General features: G+C 37.4%; 1 protein-coding gene and 1 non-coding gene across 12 annotated transcripts in view; both read right to left on the reverse strand.

Annotated features, from left to right (window-relative positions):
- LOC125623191 (E1A-binding protein p400) overlaps nt 1-21947 on the reverse strand; it is a 56531-nt gene that overhangs the window by 18868 nt on the left and 15716 nt on the right. For 10 of the 11 annotated variants that reach the window (XR_012665072.1, XM_075119996.1, XM_075119999.1 and 7 more), the window contains 15 exons: nt 21614-21750; nt 19400-19569; nt 19061-19235; nt 18833-18969; nt 17722-17908; nt 16587-16753; nt 15196-15365; nt 13778-13942; nt 8383-8453; nt 7671-7969; nt 6480-6682; nt 6216-6385; nt 4377-4573; nt 3104-3215; nt 2070-2213 (listed from right to left, as the gene is read on the reverse strand). Coding sequence is in view for 10 of the 11 variants with exons in the window: in XM_075119996.1 (XP_074976097.1) it covers nt 2070-2213; nt 3104-3215; nt 4377-4573; nt 6216-6385; nt 6480-6682; nt 7671-7969; nt 8383-8453; nt 13778-13942; nt 15196-15365; nt 16587-16753; nt 17722-17908; nt 18833-18969; nt 19061-19235; nt 19400-19569; nt 21614-21750 (2504 nt within the window). In the remaining variant the exon portion in view is untranslated. The remainder of the gene's footprint in view (nt 1-2069; nt 2214-3103; nt 3216-4376; nt 4574-6215; nt 6386-6479; nt 6683-7670; nt 7970-8382; nt 8454-13777; nt 13943-15195; nt 15366-16586; nt 16754-17721; nt 17909-18832; nt 18970-19060; nt 19236-19399; nt 19570-21613; nt 21751-21947) is intronic. The other variant, XM_075119998.1, reaches the window with a different exon arrangement.
- Nucleotides 5047-5184, reverse strand: LOC125623259 (small nucleolar RNA SNORA49). Its single transcript, XR_007352943.1, has one exon. It is a non-coding gene; the product is annotated as a small nucleolar RNA SNORA49 (small nucleolar RNA).

A 21947-nucleotide genomic window follows, 5' to 3' on the forward strand; every position in this document is an offset into this window, starting at 1 on the left:
GAAAACAATCATGAGAGTTTTCTCATCACTGACCTCTTTTATTTTCTTTATTACCTCAGATTTCAAAAATCACCACACAATTTTTTAGCAGATGTGCTAAAATTAAACAAAATGAGAACACATGATGTGCCCTCATCCATAAAAAAAAATTTCTATGATGGTCAGAGCTTTTATTTCAACTAAGAATTGGGATCAGATTTTAGTAATACAAATCTATGGTATGCTACAGAATGAACAGTTCCAAAGCTTTATTCTCTGGAGTGCTCACTGTAAGCATTTAGTTCAGTCTTTAAATTTAATCTTAGAAGGATTACCAATAGATCTGTAAAAAGAAAAGGAATACTTGTGGCATCCGATGAAGTGAGCTGTAGCTCACGAAAGCTTATGCTCAAATAAATTTGATAGTCTCTAAGGTGCCACAAGTACACCTTTTCTTTTTGCAAATACAGACTAACACGGCTGCTACTCCGAAACCGGTCAATAGATCTGTGTGTAACACTCAGGCATATATCATTACAGTATTTAAATGAAAAAATAACGAGGAGTACTTGTGGCACCTTAGAGACTAACACATTTATTTGGGCATAAGCTTTCGGGGGGCTAAAACCCACTTTATCGGATGCATGCAGTGGAAAATACAGTAGGAAGATATATATACACACAGAGAACATGAAAAAATGGATGTTGCCATGCCAACTGTAACAAGACCAATTAATTAAGGTGGGCTATTACCAGCAGGAGAAAAAAAAAAGCCTTTTGTAGTGATAATCAGGATGGCTCATTTCAAACAGTTGACAAGAAGGTGCGAGTAACAGTTCGGGGGAAAAATTAGCATGGGGAAATAGTTTTTACTTTGTGTAATGACCCATCCACACCCAGTCTTTATTCAAGCCTAATTTAAAGGTGTCCAGTTTGCAAATTAATTCTAATTCTGCAGTTTCTCATTGGAGTCTGTTTTTGAGTTTTTGAGAATTGCGACTTTTAGATCTACAATTGAGTGACCAGGGAGGTTGAAGTGTTCTCTGACTGGTTTTTGAATGTTATAATCCTTGATGTCTGATTTGTGTCCATTTAGTCCTTTGTGTATTGTCCGGTTTGGCCAATGTACATGGCAGAGGGGCACTGTTGGCACATAATGCCATGTATCACATTGGTAGATGCGCAGGTGACATATATCACATTGGTAGATGCGCAGGTGAATGAGCTTCTTATGGTGTGGCTGATGTGATTAGGTCCTATGATGGTGTCCCTTGAATAGACAGGTGGACAGAGTTGGCAACAGGCTTTGTTGCAAGGATAGGTTCCTGGGTTAGTGTTTTTGTTGTGTAGTTGCTGGTATTTGCTTCAGGTTGGGGGGCTGTCTATAAGCGAGGACTGGCCTGTCTCCCAAGATCTGAGAGAGTGAGGGATCGTCCTTCAGGATAGGTTGTAGATCTTTGATGATGTGCTGGAGAGGTTTAAGTTGGGGGCTGAAGGTGACAGCTAGTGGCATTCTGTTACTTTCTCTGTTGGGCCTGTCCTAGAGTAGGTGACTTCTGGGTATTCTTCTGGCTCTGTTAATCTGTTTCTTCACTTCAGTAGGTGGGTATTGTAGTTTTAAGATTTGTATTTAAATGATGATTTTGTTTTATGGACCAAAATCTTTTCTAGGTGTGATTCATGTGGAATTTATATCTCAAGTTTTGTTTTGAGTTTCAGACAAAAACTTCAGCCCAATCACTGACTTTCATACAATTTCAGGGTACAGCCCTGCAAAACCCACTGAATTTATATGGTTTTGATGCCAAAACAATAAAACCTTTGCTTCATCCCAAAACTCTGCCACAGTTCCCCCAAAAGAAGAATCTAAGCAAGTTTTTCAGCAAATCTGGCCAGAATCTGAGTGCGCATGAATGATGCCAGACATCATATTTATCCCTGAGGGACTATGTCTAAATTAAACTTTTTTTCATTCTTGATACAATTTCTACAAAAGTTAAAATACTGGGGTACAAGTAACCTGTCTAAACACAAAAACACTTCAGTCGAAGTGAAGTCAGGCCATTAGTATTTCTGTTCCTCTCTCTTACCTCTGCAAAAAGCCGTGCAACTTTGGACGAGACTGTTTCTGCCAGAGAAGGTTTCTCAGAAAGTACCACAAACTCCCCAGCTTTGACTCTGAAATCAAGGTCCTCTAACGAAGAATGTACTTCAAGTAACTCCTGAGCAGTTTGCTGAAAGTCAAAAAGATGTTTTGGATTCCCAATTATAATTAGAAAATTTGAAATGGCTGATTTTATCTTAAATCCACATTCTTGATTCTTTCAGTAAACAGTCTGTCAGTGAAGGGAGAATTGTAATTGCATTACCTATGAAAATTCTTAACACATAATACAAGATTATCTTAAAGTCATTAGGTTCTCAACTTGACCTGTCTTGACAATGGTATCATATGACAGATCTTGCCTTATGGAATGCAGAGGACATACAGGTTACCCTATTTCTTTCTACAGCCCATCTTGTCCACAGTGGGAAACAGGTAAATGGGAGCCATTGCTGAAACAACTTATTTTTCGTCTAGCCTAACAATGTACCACCAGGAAATTAATTTTAAAAAATCACTCTACACAAATCTGAAAAAATTCTTCTGGATGAAATTTAGCTCTCAATGTAAAGAAATGTTTCTACATTCATTTCATAGTTACTAACTGCTACAGAACAATCAATGTAGCTTTTAAACTAGCCTTGTAAAATCATCATGAAAATTTCCTAGGCAGGCACAAAATGTACTACGTTACAATAATAGTTTAATGATACATGCTTATGAAAAGATATTACTAGCCCCAGGCAAAAGGCTGCTCTTCAAGAGAGCAATGCTGCAAGGTGCACTGTTCCCTCTAAGCTGTGTGCGTGTGCGCGCGCACCCAGATCCGAAACACCATGCACACAAAAATTTGCACAGAAGAAATTTTTTGCACACACGGCCTGTCAAAAATTAGAGGGAACGTTGACAAGGTGTTGAGCACTCTGACACCAATCTAGTAAGGCTCTCAAACATGCACATAACTTTAATTTTTATGCATCTTCAACAGTACTACTCACATGCTTAAATATTTTGAAGTACCTGTGTTAAAAATGTCATAGGATAGTTATTTCCCTGAGCAGCTACTTCTTTAATCAAACATTTTGTGCCATTTTTCAACAGCATCTCTTCTACGGAATTACCACTTACAAGCCTGTGGAACAAAACACCCAGTAAATACAGCAATGTACCATTAAAGGCATGTTCTTCTGAAACTAAGCATTTAACAGCTAACTTTCTTTATATTATAGCAGTGTCTAGCAGCACAAATTTAGTTCAGGGCCTGTTACACATTTTCATTAGAGACCTTGATTTTAAAAACTTCAAAGTTCTTTTACAAGTTCAAAAATCACTTTCAAAACAGATATTTTCAAAATACAGGACAAAGTTTGGCATAAAAAAGCAACTTTACGTAAGAATAACTTCAAAGCATAAAGATGCTTGCAATGCATAGCCCCAGTATGAAAAGTCCACAATCTATACCTCCTGTTGATCTCCCTGCCAGGGGAGATGACTGCTCTCTATAAATACACCAGAGGGATAAATACAAGAAAGAAAGAGGGAGTTATTTAAGATAAAGGCCAGTGTTGGCACAAGAACAAATGGATATAAACTGGCTATCCAGAAGTTTAGGCTTGAAATTAGATGAAGGTTTCTAACCATCAGAAGAGTGAAGTTTTGGAACAGCCTCTGTAACTTGAAGTCTTTAAATCAAGATTTGAGAACTTCACTAACTCAGCCAGAGGTCACGGGCCTATTACAGGAGTGGGTGAGTGAGGTTTGTAATGTGAAGGTTGTCAGACTAGATGATCATGATGATCTCTTTTGGTGGTAAGTCTATGAAATTATGAGACTAGAGCCTCATGATCACCAACATCTCTTGGTCAATGGTTTCCAAAGCTACCAATAGACTTCGATCAGCAAGGACATTTATTGTCCATCACCATCAAGAGACTGTCAGGCATATTAACCGTAACAGTCAGAACAGAATACTGAGAAATACAGATGATTTAGAATATGAGAACAGAAAAATGGAAGAGGAAGACAGAGATATAATGATGGAAAAGAACAAGGTTTTAAATTTCCCTTTAGTCTTAAGGGGGGGAAAAAAGTCTTCAGATGGAGAATATCCCAACATCATAACGCAGATGTTTTATAGTGGAACTGATTTTAGTTGAAGCAGAGTTCAGCCAACATTGAGCACTTTTGAAAACCCCATCCCAAAGCCATTGCTAGGAGCACTTTGGCCAGTCTAAGTATCTTTCCCCTTTTCAGTTTTACAATAGCTACACTGGCTTCTAAATACTAGTGTCACCTGTATATGTGAATGTCTTTGTTTCTCCCAATTATATCACACCATTCCTGAGCTTTTGCATGCATCAGTGGATCTAAATCAGTGTCACAGAACACAACAATGTTTGCCTGTACATGACTGCCACCCATGGAAGGACTGTGGGAGGAAAGAATGGCACAGAAGATTCGCTTATCTCTGTTGAATCTTTTTATCAGCTCCTAAATGGGAAAAAGTTATAGTTACAACTCCAAACTGCTGTACATGAAATCTTTGAACTACGTTTTACTTCATCTTAAGAACAAGAAGATCTTAAACTGCTAATTTTATTATTTATTTTTGTGATCTAGGTCAAAGGTGTTCAGTCTTTTTGTTAATATTTTATAAATTGACACAAATAAATAATCTTAAATTAATTTACATACTATTCTGAAATGTTTTAGAGTCAGGCTTTAGTTGACCAATCTAAATGCTACAGTTCTATGCAGTCATTCCATTTATCCTCCATAGAACACATCAATTATGCACACTTTCTTCTTGATTTCTCTTTTTACTTGCCCCAAACTGTGCAGATTGCTATGCTGCTTTAAGGCAAAATATTTTTCTTGATGTTTTACACTGTATCCGGCTCAAAGCACAGTGATATATAGGAGATGAAAAATGAGAAAGAAGAACTAACTATGTTACTGAGATTAATGTTTGCTCAAATTGTAGGCCCCAAAGGAAATGCAGAGTCCTATTGGGGAGGGATATGAGCATATTTTTAATTTATCCTCAGGCAATGCCAGGGCACTATACAGGCAAAAAAGCCCCTGGAGTAAGGCTGAGGAAAAGCCAACAAACTTAAAAACACTCACCATGCATTTACAGACAGTATAATCTCAAGCATTAAGTCAAGAATATTATTAAAACATAAGAGCTACTGTTCATCTGGGATAAAATGATTTAAGGCTCTCTACAAGAAATAATCATGAAGCAGGACGACTCAGGATATGCTGTCTTGGCAACTTCTTCTCTTCACTGACACCTAGCAATTTAATTGATCGGTTTTTACTAAATGTGCTTTCTGTACTACTACCACTTAGTTGTTCTAGCCAAATACATAATAGGCCTATGGCACTGCCAAATAGGAAGACTTAAATTTTTAAAGGTTTCAGAGTAGCAGCCGTGTTAGTCTGTATCCGCAAAAACAAAAGGAGTACTTGTGGCACCTTAGAGACTAACACATTTATTTGAGCATAAGCTTTCGTGAGCTACAGCTCACTTCATCTGATATATACAGTGGAAAATATAGTGGGGAGATTTTATATACACAGAGAACATGAAACAATGGGTGTTACCATACAGACTGTGACAAGAGTGATCAGGAAAGGTGAGCTATTACCAGCAGGAGAGGCGGGGGGCGATGGATTTAGGCTTGAATAAAGACTGGGAGTGGATGTGTCATTACACAAAGTAAAACTATTTCCCCTTGTTTATTCCCCCCCCTACTATTCTTGTCAACTGCTGGAAATGGCCCACCTTGATTATCACTACAAAAGGTCCCCTCACCCCTGCTCTCCTGCTGGTAATAGCTCACTTTTCCTGATCACTCTTGTTACAATCTGTATGGTAATACCCATTGTTTCATGTTCTCTGTGTATATAAAATCTCCCCACTATATTTTCCACTGTATATATCAGATGAAGTGAGCTGTAGCTCACGAAAGCTTATGCTCAAATAAATGTGTTAGTCTCTAAGGTGCCACAAGTACTCCTTTAATTTTTCAAAACATTAGAGTGCTGTTGTATAAATCTCCACTTGGGCTTTCTTCCTCCAGTTAAACGAATTAGTAATAAACAGATGTTAAGAGGCCTCTCTCACCTGATATTGCTCACAGCTGACATTTTCATCAATTCTTATGTAGGTGAGAAATTGGACATTTAAGAACAGCTCCAGTATATCTAACATTAGAATCATCTGCGTTAGAATCAGCACACGGTGTCCTTTAGATTTCAACTTCTGAAGCAAGCCAGCAAGAGCTTCCAATTTGCCTGTTTTTGAAAGAGAATAATAAAAGGCTTGCATGCAGCATTCAAGTACCAGAGAAAGGAGGTCTGTAGAATATTGCCACCCATTCTCCTTTACCTGAATCGAACTGCACCAGTCGGCGATCAGGGAACTGTAGTAAGCGTGGAGTTGTAATCTGTTGCAGCTGATATAAATAGGGAGCTGCCTGCTCTTTAAGATTATGCTTGAAAATTTTCATTCCATGCCTATATGAAGGGGGAGGATTTCCGACACGCAAATATGCGGGAGCAGCAACTGCTGCCGGCAGCACACAGAGAGCGCTGTAAAATGAAGCAAAACTTTAATATAGCCTGAGCTGCTAAAAATCCACAGTCTATATGGAACACTGAGTTAAATATTCAAAACTAGTATTAAAATATTCAATGTCTACCAGCATAATACCTCTTCCAAGAATCATCCTTATATTTAATAACTATTAAACCTCATGTGTGCTTTTCTGACTATTACATAATTTTTTATATTCTTGTTCCCAGAGTGTCTTATATACAGTAGGAACTGATCATCCTGCAACCCATCCTCTTAAGTGTAGGTTAAATCAGTGATTTTATCTGCTGCACTGAGAAAGTGAGACAATGAGATTATGGGTTGGAGAGTAGAAAAAGGCACTTGAAAGTAAATGGATGGATAAAACCTTTATGTCATGCCAAGGAGAACCAAGGACTCCTTGGTGTACCTACCTCTACAGACGAACATAGAGTAAGAGAAATCCAAACTAACCAGATATCCACTATTCCTCTGCTCCTTTTATTTTCTCTTTAGTTTATCATTTACTTATCTATATTTGTTGCTCAGTGTGGACCCTAGATTCAACTTTTTTTAAAAAAGAGACAGAAATGCCTGTATGGGTTTTTTTTTTTGTTGATTTAAAAAAGAAGCAATATAAAATGTTCAATATTTGTAGATAACCTGGGATTACCATGCAATTTACAACCACAGTACCTTCTTACCTGCCAGGATACAAAATGTAGAGACAGCATGGGAGAACAATCAAATATGAGGGAAACAAGAAACAGTGCAGGAAACTTGATGTAACAGATTTACTTTCTTTAGCAAAAAGAATAGTTGTCATGATTCTGCAGTTGTAATGTAAATATTTTACAGAAGGGAAAGCTTTGTGGTAAAGTTTGTGTAAGCCACATGCAAATAAGTCTATTAATAGGACAGCTGAGAGGAATGCCTTCAGAAAATCCCATATCTTACTACCAGATAAAATATAGATTTGTCAGTTTTATATTAAACTACAGTTACCTATTAATATAATCCTTCAGGGATTCCTGTCGCTGATCGGATGTCAGGATCAGGGCTTGCAGTGGATCATTTTGGCCTCCTGAGCCACTTGAAGAAAGGCAACAGTTCACAAAACCAGCCCACATCCATTTGTTGTCCCTGGTAGAACTCTGCTGAGGAATCTTTTTTTCACCAATCAAAGAGCAAATTCCCAACATGTCTCTGCCATACATTGGGACTCTGGAACAACGTCGCTCATTTCCAGAAAATATTCTGTCCAGGCGCTCTTTTAGGTGCCTGTTCTTCTCGTCAAATGCTGTCTTTTATAATAAAATTGTTATTAATATACTTTGACTAGATATAGCTTATGTAAACAAAAGAACACACAAACATAGGTTGTGCAAGAGAAACTTTACCTTAAGTGTGAATTCCAATAATGGCAGTGTGGGAAGATTAGGTAACAAACAAAATGCAGTAAAGAATTATACAAGTATGATGAAAATGTAGATATTGGGATAGGACATTTTAAAGCAATCAACAAAATTAGCTTTCCATGTCCTGCCTGCTGCTACAAACTTTTCCTCTACCTTACGCAATGTGTGAATTACAGCAGGAGGTATATTCTGCATGCTTTGTTAACATACTGTTCTACTTGGTGCGTGCGCACACACACACACACACACACACACACACACACCCACCCCTTCCCTCCCCACCATATCTAGTATTATACCTGTGTTGGACATTCTAGGATAGATACAGATTTTGATTCAGTTTCTGGATCATCCACGGCCAAATTGGTAACTGCATTTTTTCCAGAAAACAAACAGACAAAAAGAAGGTATTTATTTCATAGCCAATATTCAGATATAGATATACAATTTAATTTGATGCATACAAATGATATTCTGATATAGGAATCTACTGCTCTCTAAAAACTCCACACAGATCAGCAAAAAGAAAAAGACTGACATGTATATTCCACCTTTCATTCAAAGACCCCAGAAGGCTTGACAATTTCACAAAGAACATAACAGATCTCTAATAATATAGAGGGAGTAACTGGTGGCTTTAATAAAACAAAAGAAATAACACTCTTGGGCATAATCTGAAGGAAAAATTATATTTCAATTTTAAATAGACTGAAAAAAGAAATGTTATTTAGCTCATATTACATGGCAGAGTTATATTTCCTTGCCTATTAGAAGTCTGATTAGCAACAGAAGACCAATCTCTCATAGATAATATATTAATTAGGTGCGGTCAAAATATATCCAACTACACTAAATGCTCGCATGGATCATTCACTGTAATCCCCTTCAGTCAATTTTTGAAGACAAAACTTAAGTGTCTTTTTGAAACAAACTGACATTTTGAATAGTTCAAAAATTTTAATGCTTGCTCCTAAAAGATTTTTTTAAATATATTATTTTTCCAAAATGCATACTAACAGTCAAAATTCCAGCTGCTCAACTGGGCATCTCACCAAAATTACAGCAAGGCTCAGACTTCATAAGTCACACCATTACAGAAACATATATGCTTCATATACCATGAACCTGTTCTGCTCTGATGAAGGGTTTGCTATTTCAAAGTAACAAGGATCCCATTCTCTGCCTGTTTCAGAAAGCATATCTGTCAGCTCTTAATATTTTCCAGTTCTTACAAATGGAGCTGAGGGGCAGAGTTCAAGAACAGTATGATGTACATGCATCCCATCTTTAATTACAATGGTTCTGGTTATTTTTAAATAAATATATTTTTCAGATGAAACAAAACATTTTGCTTGTCAACAGTGTCCATTTAGATTGATCAACTCGACAGTTCCACAGTATTCAATTACATTATACTGCAGACTCAAACAACTGATGATCAATTATACTGTACAAAAATATATTCTAGTATGAACAGATGTATTATGTACCTAACAGAAAGGCACGGTGCCATCTTCTGACAGAACTCCTTATCTGAATTTACATCAACTGTTACACTTCAACAACATCCAGAATATGTAACTACTGTCAGTTTTATATAGACGGATTTTCCTTTCCTTTGTCCTCAGTCTCCAGAACCAGAAAATTAGATCCAAGGTGTATGACAGGTACTTTTAGGTACTCAAATAGATGACAAAGTCTGTAGACCCATGCCACACTCCCCAAAGATGTCAGATGTTATCAGTCATGAAATAAGTTTCTTTCTTTGTTTCTGAATAGAAGCGTCAGAACTCATTCTTAATATTAATACTTCAATCATATTCCAAACTGAATAAATAGTATTTTGCTGAAATGACAGATTATCGTATGCTATCTGGCGAAAGAGTTACTTACTTTGCTGCAGAAAGAAAAGGAGTACTTGTGGCATCTTAGAGACTAACAAATTTATTTGAGCATAAGCTTTCGTGAGCTAAAGGCTCAAATAAATTTGTTAGTCTCTAAGGTGCCACAAGTACTTTTCTTTTCGCAGATACAGACTAACACGGCTGCTACTCTGAAACCTGTCATTATACTTTGCTGCGTTACTATTGTAGACGTTGGCAAATCTGCTCGATACTTTAAATGCTCTGGGAAGCCAGCATCTTGAACAGTCCCAGCCCCAGCACAATAGAGGAGCAACAAGGCAACTGGCCACTGAGATTGCAAATACCGCAAGCCTGGCCCTGAAACAATGTGAAGAACACTTCCTGCAACTGTAAATGCACAATTTAATGAGTAAATTCTGGGAATGGCAAATCTATTCTACACCTATTTTGAACGGAATGTATTTGCCACTTCATGTAATAAAAAAATGAAACCATACAATTAAAGCAGCATAGTGCTACCTAGCCATTTTTCCTATAAATGTTTTTTATGCCCTCACAAATCTCCTGTGCATAATTTCCCCTCTCTCCATGGTCCTGATAAATAATTACGTAAGAGCGAATGCAATGAAAATTTGTCCACAAGAGAGCAATCACTCTAAATACCAGACAAGTATCAGACACGTTAATGGATTCCTGCCATTTCTTCATCTGGCCTAAAAAAGGTGAGCTATTTCTTCCAACAGCATAAACCCCCCAAAGCCAACTTTCCCCACAGCTCACACATTTTACTGCCTCAATCTACCTACTTCTAGCGTCTTGAAAGTAATGGCCCTCCAGAAACTCCCCTTCTACACAGTAATATGCATATCTGCTACCGGGCCAGAATAATTTTAGGTTTAAGGTTTTTTTGGGTTTTTTTAAAGACAAGTTATAGATTTCAGTTCCCCATTCCCACCAAAAAGAGCCCTAGAAGACAGCAGATGCATTATCACTCTTCCCCTCCCTGAAAGCTTTTCCTTTCTTTAACTTATCATTGAGGTTAGGTGTTCCAATTCACTTCCCACTCTGGGGTATAAATTTAAATCTTTTCCTGAAGTCTTTTTAGGAGTGTGGAGAACCTGAACTCAAATTCCAAAGAAAAGCCCTCATTCCCATATTGTATATGTTTATTTCCAGGACTCATCAGCTCTCTAAAACTTTGACTATATAGAGTAAATTAGGTCTAACAAGTCTGTCACTGACTATCAAACGCTTTCTCCTTTCCACATTACTCTTAGTAACACTTGCACTTTCATAGTGCCTTTCATCTAAGGATTTCTAATCACGTTACAAATGTTATTTATGCCTTACAACTCCCCTTAGTATCCCCGTGGGGCATAAACCTCAGTATCAATGCAAAAATGGTTATTAACATAACTATAACATTTACTATAATTTTAAAAACTTGCCTTTACTGAATTGTAGGAGATACAATTTCATTCATACATATAGATTCAGAGATTACAAAGCCAGAAAGGACATTTGTGATCATCTAGTCTGACCTCCAAAGGACTTCCCTGAATTCCTGTTTGAACTAGAGTATATCTTTTAAAAAACATCCAATCTTGATCTAAAAATTGCCAGTGATAGAGATCCACCATAACCTTTGATAAATTATTCTAATAGTTAATTACCCTCACTGTTAAAAATTTGCACCTTATTTCCAGGTTCAATTTGTTAAGCTTCAGCTTTTAAGACTCTGGATCTTGTTATACCTGTCTGCTAGATTGAAGACATAAAAGTTTTGTTCCCAATTTAGGTACCTATAGACTGTAATCAAGTCACCAGTAATCCTCTTTTTGTTAAACAAAACAGATTGAGCTCTTTGAGTCTATCACTGTAAGGCATGTTTTCCAATCCTTTAAAGTATTTCAGCAGAGGTTGCCCATGTAACGTGAAGCATATGTTTATGTTTTTGGCTGCTTATTTTATTAAAAGAAATGTCCAGACAAGCTGAAGAATTCCTAAGAAATCTTTGCTTTCTCCCAGTAAGTACAAATATGAAAAGCTTCAAGGAAAATACCACCTCTTTGGTCATAAATCTGTACTAATCACCTCCAGATCTGATGGCACAAGTTCTGGAATGCAGCTTTATAACTTTATTTTGCTTAAATATTATATATTGTTTTATTGCATATTATGTTAAACAAATACATCTAAATGTAACTTATTGTGATTTTTACCTTGTATAGTGTGACTGGTAGGAGTCTATAATTGTAAATTGTGGGTGAAGCTACTGTAGATTCTAACAACCAACAGGAGTGTCTTTTTAAGGAGCAGGTCACCCTCCCTTATTAAAGAATGTAAAGCTATTCTTTGTCTAGGAGCTCAAAGAGTAGTGATGTGTAGTTCCTAGCTTATCAAGGCCACAAAACCTAAGGCAAGAGCCTCTTATCACCCCCTCTTCTTTTCAAAGAGAAAAAACTTTAGTTTTAAACCCACACAAGGAATTATTGAAATATTTTAATTGAAACTGGTTTCTTTTATACACATTCATTTTACTTTAAGGAAAGCACAAAGACAAAAGTAATCACCTTAAAGTTGAAAATTTACAATCCTACAGCATGTGCATTAGTAGATTGGGTGTTCACAAGCTGAAGATGCTACCGAGACCATCCCCTGAAGGGACTGAACCAATAAAAAAAAAAAAAGTGACAGCAGCTGATATTTGGATCCTGCCAACACTCTGAAAGAGGTGTGTGTTTAGTGAAACTACAGAAAGAGAAAGGCATAAATCTCCCTGAAATGAGATACCAGCTGTCAGCACTCTCATCTCAGCACTGCCTGTTCACATCATTCAAGCAGGTGGACAAAGCAGCACGCAGTATCAAGCAGCAACTTCCCAGTTCAGCGTTGCTTCTGCAACACAGTAAAATTACCAAGCCATCAACACTGCTGGTAAAATGATGTTTGCAAAAGCATTGCCAACGGATTGGACTTAAATTGTTCTTGTAATAATTTTAATGTGTGTTGAAATGCTATTGTAATTTAAGGTACTAACAACTTCTCTTGTTAAACACCAGGTTATTTAGACTGTGTACTCCTGAAGAGGAGGCTTACAATAACGATGGTAGACAGAGAGAAATAGCAGGATTTAATTTGAATTTAAGATTCTCAGTATTCATTAGTCACCTACCCCGAGACCACCCCTTAAAGTGAATTGTTGGGCTTAAGGAACTTTGCTATTTCAGTTGAACTGAACTATGTCCTATGAAACAGAAGAAAGTATTCAGTTAAGATAACTTGCCTCTGCCCGTTTATAAACTGTTTAGGTTATCCATGATAAAACAAGTGAGTACGAGAGGTGGGAGTAGAACCTAGGAATCCCAACTTTCAGTCCACTGCTCCCAATGCCTCCCAAGTATAATTTTGCAACTGAGCTCAAAAAAAAAAAAAAAAAGACTTGACAATTTTGACACAATCCCAGCACAAGTGTTACAGGCCTCCTCTCCTTTCTGACATGATGATTTACAACAGTGAAAAATAAAATATTTTTATCCATCGATCATCGAGGTGAGTGGGCCAGTAGAATGTTGCAAGTTAAAGAGAATACAAACCTGTCCATTACTGCAATTAAAATAACCATTTATAAAAGCTATAATATAATACTTTTTATGTAATAAAGTATTGGGGTCCTGTTGTGCCAGGCAGGCACTGTGCAAACATATATGCAGGCATATTCTCTTCTCCAAAAAAGATGATAATCTAAGATGATTTTCAATAAACAGCCAGATGTTTTGCTCCAACGGGTTTAGCAAAAGCAACTGCTTGAAGCTAAACAGTACAGTACCTTGAAGTTGCCGAAGACGTCCTCCAGTAAGCTGGCAGAGTTGTCCATAAGATAAAGTAAATGTTTTCCCTTTAAACTGCAGGGTTATAGGCATGTTTGGATGAATAGTTTTGCTTTGGGCTCCAGCTGTGGAGGCCAGCTGGCTTAGTTTTACTATCTTGTCACCTGGTAAAAACAGAAGGAAAAAGGTGCACAGCATTTAAATTGAGATGTTTCTTAGTCAAAGCCTCAAAACTTGGGGACTGACCCTACACACACATTGCATGTCACATTTCCAGATAGGAAAGCAGATCAGCCAAACTCCACATTTGGGTCATGAGCTGCACTTTGGCCCTGAGCTACTGTAGAGGATTCCCTATTCCAATCATAGCTTCTTCAGTACAATTCAGTGTTTTCTTTACCTCCCCAGAAGACACAAATAAACAGACTAGCTCTACCTCTAATATTCTTCTTAGGTTATGAAGCCACAATTTGTAACTGATTGAAAGAGACAGTCAGGAACAACAGGGCAACAGCTGTGTGGACACATTCCACATTTGCACTGTAAGTAGTATTTGCAATAATGTGCACATACGTTTTAAACTTTTCACACATTTTGCAGGGCTTTAAAAAATATGGCCTGATATAGTTTAGGCAGTAAGTGTATTTACGAAATTGACTGAATTATCTAATAGGCCTTTTCCATCTCCAACTTCTATTTCAATTCAAGATTTGTTTTCTTGCTTACTAAGTAAGCTTTTAGACGGAATCTGATGATTATTATTTTATAGGGTCTTCTCTCTATCTCCAGTCCTACTCAGTACTGAATATGGATACTTTCCAAACAGATTTCTATTTATGTAACTACACAGACCTATATCATACATAGGCTAACCATCAGCATGCAGATAATTTAATAAAGGTGTAACAAGCAGGACTTTAGTTCCTGTTCTCAGTCACCTTAAACGGGTCAAGGTTTCAGAAGGCTGTGTCACATGATTCAAGTCAGTGTTCTGCGACTCTAGTGGTCACTGTTACAGTAAGACCAAGAAAGGCTAGCATGTCTAAGTCTAGTTAGCCTATGCAGAGAGACAGTGAAGGTTGATACATGTCTGACACTAAGGATGGCAGGTGAAATATGTGGAATTGATTTCATCAAGATGAAAATCCATGGAATCCCTAGAGATCCCCGAACATTAAAATTTCCAAGGTTTGCATAGCAATGTTAATCTCCTTACAGAAGAAAAAAATGAATTATCTGTTTTGACTTTGAGAGAGAATTTGGGTTAGAGAACCTGAGCAAGTTACATTTAAGAAAGGGATACAAAAAAATCATTGGATATGGATAGTTCTCAGACGACAAGGAATATTTACTTTGTGTTGAAAAAGCTCTGGAGAGAAAAGAAAGTAACAACAATGTGTTGGCATACAGATCAAACCTTTCTTATTATGATTTGCTGAAAACGTGGCAGGAGGCAATCTTCCTTGTTTTTTCCCATGATGTGTTGCCATAACCATTACAGTATTCCCTGTATGCCATGATGAAGGATTTAGGAAATCTATAATCCTACCTTCAGGTTTCTGTCCATATTCCACTGGTTGAAATAACCTAGATATTAAAAAAAAAAAAACACATACAGAAAAGGCATATTAAGAATTAATAAGAATGCTATTAACCCATTCATCCAAATACAAAACTCAAGTTAAAGGCCCAATTACTCTTTATAGTGGCTTAGAGTTTAAAGGAGCCCCACAGAGTCAATTCCTTCCTAGAGTGTTCGTTCTCCCAGAGTTTACCAGCATGCAGAGGAAGCACATTCTCTGCTACACCACTTCAGAAGGTGCAGCATATCCCCAGGTACCTAGTCAGCTCTATGGGCTGGTATGGACAGACAACAGGGTCATGGGCCTGCATCCTTCCCACCTCTTTTGGAGTGTTTCACTTCTCCTACCCCCAACTCCCGCAGAGGTGTTAGCAAGGATCAATTTCTGTGCTCTACAAAGCACAAGGCCTCAGTTGCGGCTGGTTGCAGCACAGGGGCATGTGGGACAGGGACCCCTGTAATCTCACATGCTTTGAGCACCTACAGAGCAGAACAGTCTCCAGAATAATCTGTAATTAAGCTTAGTGTGTATTTCTCCACTGAGAGTAAGACTGCCTGTCACCAGAATTATGTGAAACTTTCCTTTCTGTATATTAATTTAGCTGCCCTTTCAATTGTTAAGGTTCCTCCAATGACACAGATGTCTAATACAATCCGCATAGGATACTCTTACAGTCATCAACAAGCCAGAGCTCACCTGAGCCCAAAAGTCTACACAGGGATTTTTCAGCCCCGCAACCCAAGCCCCGTGAGCTCGTCATAGAATCATAGAATATAAGGGTTGGAAGGGACCCCAGAAGGTCATCTAGTCCAACCCCCTGCTCAAAGCAGGACCAATTCCCAGTTAAATCATCCCAGCCAGGGCTTTGTCAAGCCTGACCTTAAAAACCTCTAAGGAAGGAGATTCTACCACCTCCCTAGGTAACGCATTCCAGTGTTTCACCACCCTCATAGTGAAAAAGTTTTTCCTAATATCCAATCTAAACCTCCCCCACCTCCCCAGGCCAGGTACAGCCATGCTGCAGGTCTTTTATCCTTGTGTAGACATAACTTTATAGGTTATTATAAACAAAATTATTAAGTGGCAAAAGACAGCCCCCTTTCCTTCAGGGGACAAACATATAGTCTCAAGCAGCTGTCAGTTTGGGAGCATGAGACAGTTCTGAACCTCCCCCTTTCCCCACTACTGTTCTCTTTTTGACTGGCATTTCCAAAACAGTGTGTACCTGCTTGGTTTGAGCTTCATTGGGTTGGGTCTGGGTGAAAGATGAGGGGAGCTGTAGATCTCTTCAATAAGCTTTCTAGTCACCTTTTGTTTGGGCAGTACTTGTGCCTCATAGTCAGTCATTTTGTTTTCCACCCCAATCAGATCAAAGAGACATGTGTCTGAATCCTAATTTTAGTTTAAAATAAAAAATATGGAGAAAAATTCTAACAATTCCTAACCAGAAAATTAAGAAATAACAGGTTCTTTGTAATTTTTAGCGATCAAGTGTGATACGAAACAGTAGGAAGACAAAGCAAGGAAAAGAAGAAAGATCAAGCATCACATGATTTTACATAAAGCAGTTACTTTAAAAGATTCTGGCAGAATAAGACAAAAGAGTGATTGGCTCAGGTCACCAAAAGTCGAGGAACAACACTACAATCCACAAAGCCTGAGTTAGGCACCTAAGGCACCTAAACAATTAACAAGGAGAAATAGGCACCTTAGACTGTCATCCACAAAGCCAGCAGGCTGGGCAGCGGGGCCACTTAAACTAGCCAATTGGAGATGCCAACCGAAGGGGTGTATGGTAAGCCCCATTCCGCTCTGGACTTAGGCTCCTACATTGAGGCTGCAGGGAGGTGCCTATCTCTGTGAGCAACCCACGAACTGGAGCAACATAGGCATTTGGCTGACTGGGCCCAAAACAAAACAGCCGGGGCGGGGGGAAGCGAATGACACACCTCCCTTATAACCCTTAGGCAAGTGGATAGGGTGCTCACCCGGGATGTGAGAAATCCCCAGTTCAAGTCTCCCCTTCTCCTGAGCAGGAGAAGAAATTTGAACAGGGACCTGCCACCTCTCAGGTGAGTGCCCTAACCACTATGCTACATAATCATTCTAACTCTATCTTGGTCCCAATGAATATTTAATTATTCATCTATTTAATTAAAGTGAAATAACTTCAATAAGAGAGACTGAAGGAGCCCCACACGAAAATATTCCATAGTATAGTGATTAGGGCACTCAGGGCACATGCACGCACTCTCACTCGCGAACACACACTTAATGTCTCCAGCTAGATTTGAAAAACAATTTTAAGTGTTAAACCAAGCATACAAGGATTATTTTTAACATTTAACTTTTCCACTAACCTTCCAAAGATCCCGTTCTAGTACCTTTAGTACTAGAGAAGCAGTTGTATATTCCAGTGTCTCTGATACATAGGAGGAGCCAGAAAGCCTCGGTTTTATCAGATCAGGATGATTACAGATCCTTTGGAGCTGCATCAGAACATGAAGGACACTAACAAAGTTTCCATTTTTAAGAGTTTCTTGGATTCTATTCATTAAATGAAAATAAATTTAAATCAAAATTAGATTTAGAAAAGTTAGTTTCCAGTAGCCTAGCCTTTCTAGCTCTCTGAACCATTCCAGAGATAATAGACGTGGTAGCATTTTCATTAATTGCTGATTCTAGAGTTATCGTAAGATCAAAAACTTCTGAAAAGTTTTATGGAAAATCTTTTCCACAATTCCTCTGAAGTCTAAGCAAAGCTAGCAGAACTTTAACACTTAAGCATTAACATAACTTTAATCTCTTGAGTAGTCCTATTGCCTTAAATGGAACTATTAACATGACAGAACTTATGAATGTAAGTAAGCGTTTGCAAGATCAGGCCTTAGATTTTAATACCTGACCTAATACCTCAATTTCTTGAGAGTCAGAACTTGAAAAGTTCACTGCAGAAAAGAACAGCAATTCAGACAAATAGTCAAATAATATTTATGCTAGTTATTCGCATGTCTTTCAGCTAGTAAAATCACTTGAGAACTTAATCTAGATCTGAGGTGTAGTATGTATGCACATATTTGTATGCGCATGTTATGCTTATGGGAAACTTTGCATATCATCCCACTGTCTGTAATTATATGTAACTCATCTGTTTTACTTACTTGTCAATTTAATTTACTCTTTCCTGCTCATGAACAATCTGTTAAATATATTTTTAATAAACATTTGTGATTTTGAACATAAAAGACAGAAAAAGTAAATTAAAGTTAAACTAAATGATTACTGCATTTAGTAAGCAGACAACATACTGTAATTATGACATGTCCTTTAGTCAAGAGATTTAAGTTGGATGGCTCACTTCAAAAGAATCTCCCTTGCCACCAATCTCCGTTCCTATTTGCAGTAAGAAAACTTGCATATTCTCTCACTCTAATAAAGGCAACATTATGACTCACTATTTGTTTGCTTTACCTTGGCTGTAATATCACATCTTCATACATAGCCTTCTGCCGATTAGAAAGATGACATTTCAGCACATATTCATATTTCTTTGGTAATTGTTTTTCAACATGTCTTTTGGATCTTCGCAAAATAAATGGCTGAATTATCTAAAAGAATAAAGATAAGTAATAATTAAGTGATTATTTACCTGTGGCAACTCACAATAGGATTAAAAGAGTATCTTAAAGGTGGACATACTCTGTGCAATCTCGCAGCCACTTTATGGCAATAATCTTGGGTCCCCTCATTGGCTGCTTTAACCAGGAAATCCAGGTAAGGTACGGAAATTCCTGGAATTAGAAAATGCAGCATGGTCCACAACTCCCTCAACGCATTGGGCAAAGGAGTGTCTATCAGGAGCAAACGATGCTGGCTGTGAACAATAAGAAAGACAACTCTAGGATTACAAATGAATTTAATAATTTAAAAAGAGTAATTTCCACATCAAACAAATTAAAAGAAAAAATAAGTTTAAAATTTATCACAAAATAATGGATAGAGACATGCAAGAGGAAATAGTTTATTAATGTTCCAGACCTCTGGAGATGGAAGAGTGCCTCCCAGTGCTTCTCTGTCAGATTTTTGATTTTCTGCACGTCATCTACAACTAAGTACTTCCATCGCATTTTCCTCATGGTTTGGTGGCCTTTAAACAGTTGCTTGTATGAGGTGATACATACATTAAAACTATTGGGTTTCATCAACTCCTGCAACATACAAATCTTAAAGATTTAATCTTTATTCTCTTTTTTATTGGAATGAAGAATAAAGATTGGTGAGTGGGTCTCCTTTTGGGATTCAAATATATTATTTCACAATCTTTTTACATGCAAAGTTTTACATTCAAAAGAGTGTACTGTAAATCAGCTGACACAGCCTTATTTAATTTTGGACTGTGGCTAAGCTATTAGGAACACAATAATATAAAATATAATCAATATGACTAGATAAATACTGATTAATAAATAACAGTGATTATTTTTAAACGTGTCAGTGCCTGGGCATAATTTTCTGCCTAACCTTGAGAATCATATATAATCTCGGACATAATTAATGGAGGTTGTTTTTCTCTGTTCAGCAAAATTTGCTTCTGTAAGCCATGCTAAAACAAGTTAAAAACAACTAGCTTTCTAGCAAGCCAAAAACACCTGATAGTAAAAGGAAGTCCCCCATTTAAATTATGTTTTAAAATCATTTGCTGAAATTGCAAGGCTTTGATTATACAGAAGCAAGCCTTTAGTTTAAATAAGAAGCAAAGTATTACAATATTTTTAAGAGATTAAAAATAAAGATATCCATAGTATTCAATTTAATAGGAGTGAAACCTGACAAATAATTGATATCTTGTAAAGCCAAGTGAAAATCTTTAGGCTGATTCCACCAACGAGGGCCACAAGGACTATCTACTTGACTGCAAAAGTTGCTTGTCACTTGAGTAACCAGAGACTTGATATTTTGGGGAAATGCAAACTAGGGAACCTATTTAGAAACACAAAAGCACAAATAATTTTAACTACATGACTGAAGTGAAAAGTCAACAAAGACGCACAAGGTAAAGAGACATATAACTGTCATGACCTGCGATTTCATTAACTGTCTCCTGCTCTGGCACCGTATGAAGCCAAGAGAAAATGCGTATGTGAATTCCGTGGAGTATAAAAGCATCAGAGAGGATGGGAAAACTGCACAAAGTCAGAAATATACACTGCTATGAAGGACCTCCAACTTGAAGAGGAAGTGAAGTTAAACAACAGCAACTAAAAAAGATGGACAACATCCCCACAGAAGGCCCAAAGAACTTTTGCAAAAAGCCCCATATGGCACAACCAGAATATTCTCAGCAGATGTCCAACACATCCTTTGACTGTGAAAGTTTAAAAAATAAGAATCAGAGAAAACTCTATTATTTGTTTTGCACATAAAGTTGGTAAACCTTGAAACCGAAAAAGAAAGCAGATCATCAGCTGGCCACTGCATCAGCTGGCCACTGTAAAGCCGCTCCTGTTGGTAACTATGAAGTGCAGGTCACAAGCAAAACCACGATTAGTGCTCTTTTGCTCACTCACTCTCACACACACGCTCTCTCATTCTCTCTGAAAGGAGACTGCTGCATAATCAGAGAACAACAAAGAATACAGATGTAAGACCACCTTATCGAAGGGTATCTGAACTAAAGCATCTACCCACCTACATCAAGAGGCACCACTCATCCATAATGAGGATCAATAATTCCAAAATCATCCACTCAAAGACTAAAGTATTAGAATAAATTTACCATTCTGTGATTTTAGAATATAAATCTCAGAATAAATTGCTGCATAGCTATATTTAGAAGATCTTGGATTGCAGTGTTTTTATTTCTTGATCGTTAATTTAACTCACAATGATTCATGTTCTTTTAAGTTTTGTAAAACTCTTATCTATAGGGATAATTGGATCCATTATTAATTAACCAGGGAGCAGGAAACAAACTTGTAGATACAAAGTGTCTTCTCTTGAGGTAACAGATAGTCGTTAATAACTCTTTTCTCTCTCTTTACAATCGACTCTTTCCAAACTGCTTCCTATAAATCTGCATATTATTATAGTGTTTCTACCCACTGAGGTCAATGGAAAAACTCCCTATCAAACAGGCTAAATTAGCCATCCAGACACTTCTGAGATTTGTTTCTTGGTCATAATTTGCTGCCTCTTTTGGCATGTCTATGCTACTGCAAACAACATGTTTTGTGCATGGATTTCTTACAATACCTGTTTTTTTTCTATAAGTTCTCTTTGGCTGCCAAAATACAGAAGAAGTTTCAACCCAGGGCACCAGTGTTTCAGTTCAATCTCCCACTTCAGTATGTTACAGCTCCGTACAACAACAAGATGAGGACCCCAATTACCTACAAGGAGGTATAAATACAACATGTATTAGAGAAAAATGCACATGGCTTCACAATTCATTAAAAACTGATGCACAAACAGAAAAAGCTTATAGTCAGAAGTCTTTATTTATTCTACCGTGATTTTCATGACTGGAACAGATTAGAACAATTATTTTTTATTCTTTAGACATATATTTGACAATGAAGACATTATG

Source organism: Caretta caretta, chromosome 15, assembly GCF_965140235.1.
Source record: "Caretta caretta isolate rCarCar2 chromosome 15, rCarCar1.hap1, whole genome shotgun sequence".
NCBI lineage: Eukaryota > Metazoa > Chordata > Testudines > Cheloniidae > Caretta > Caretta caretta.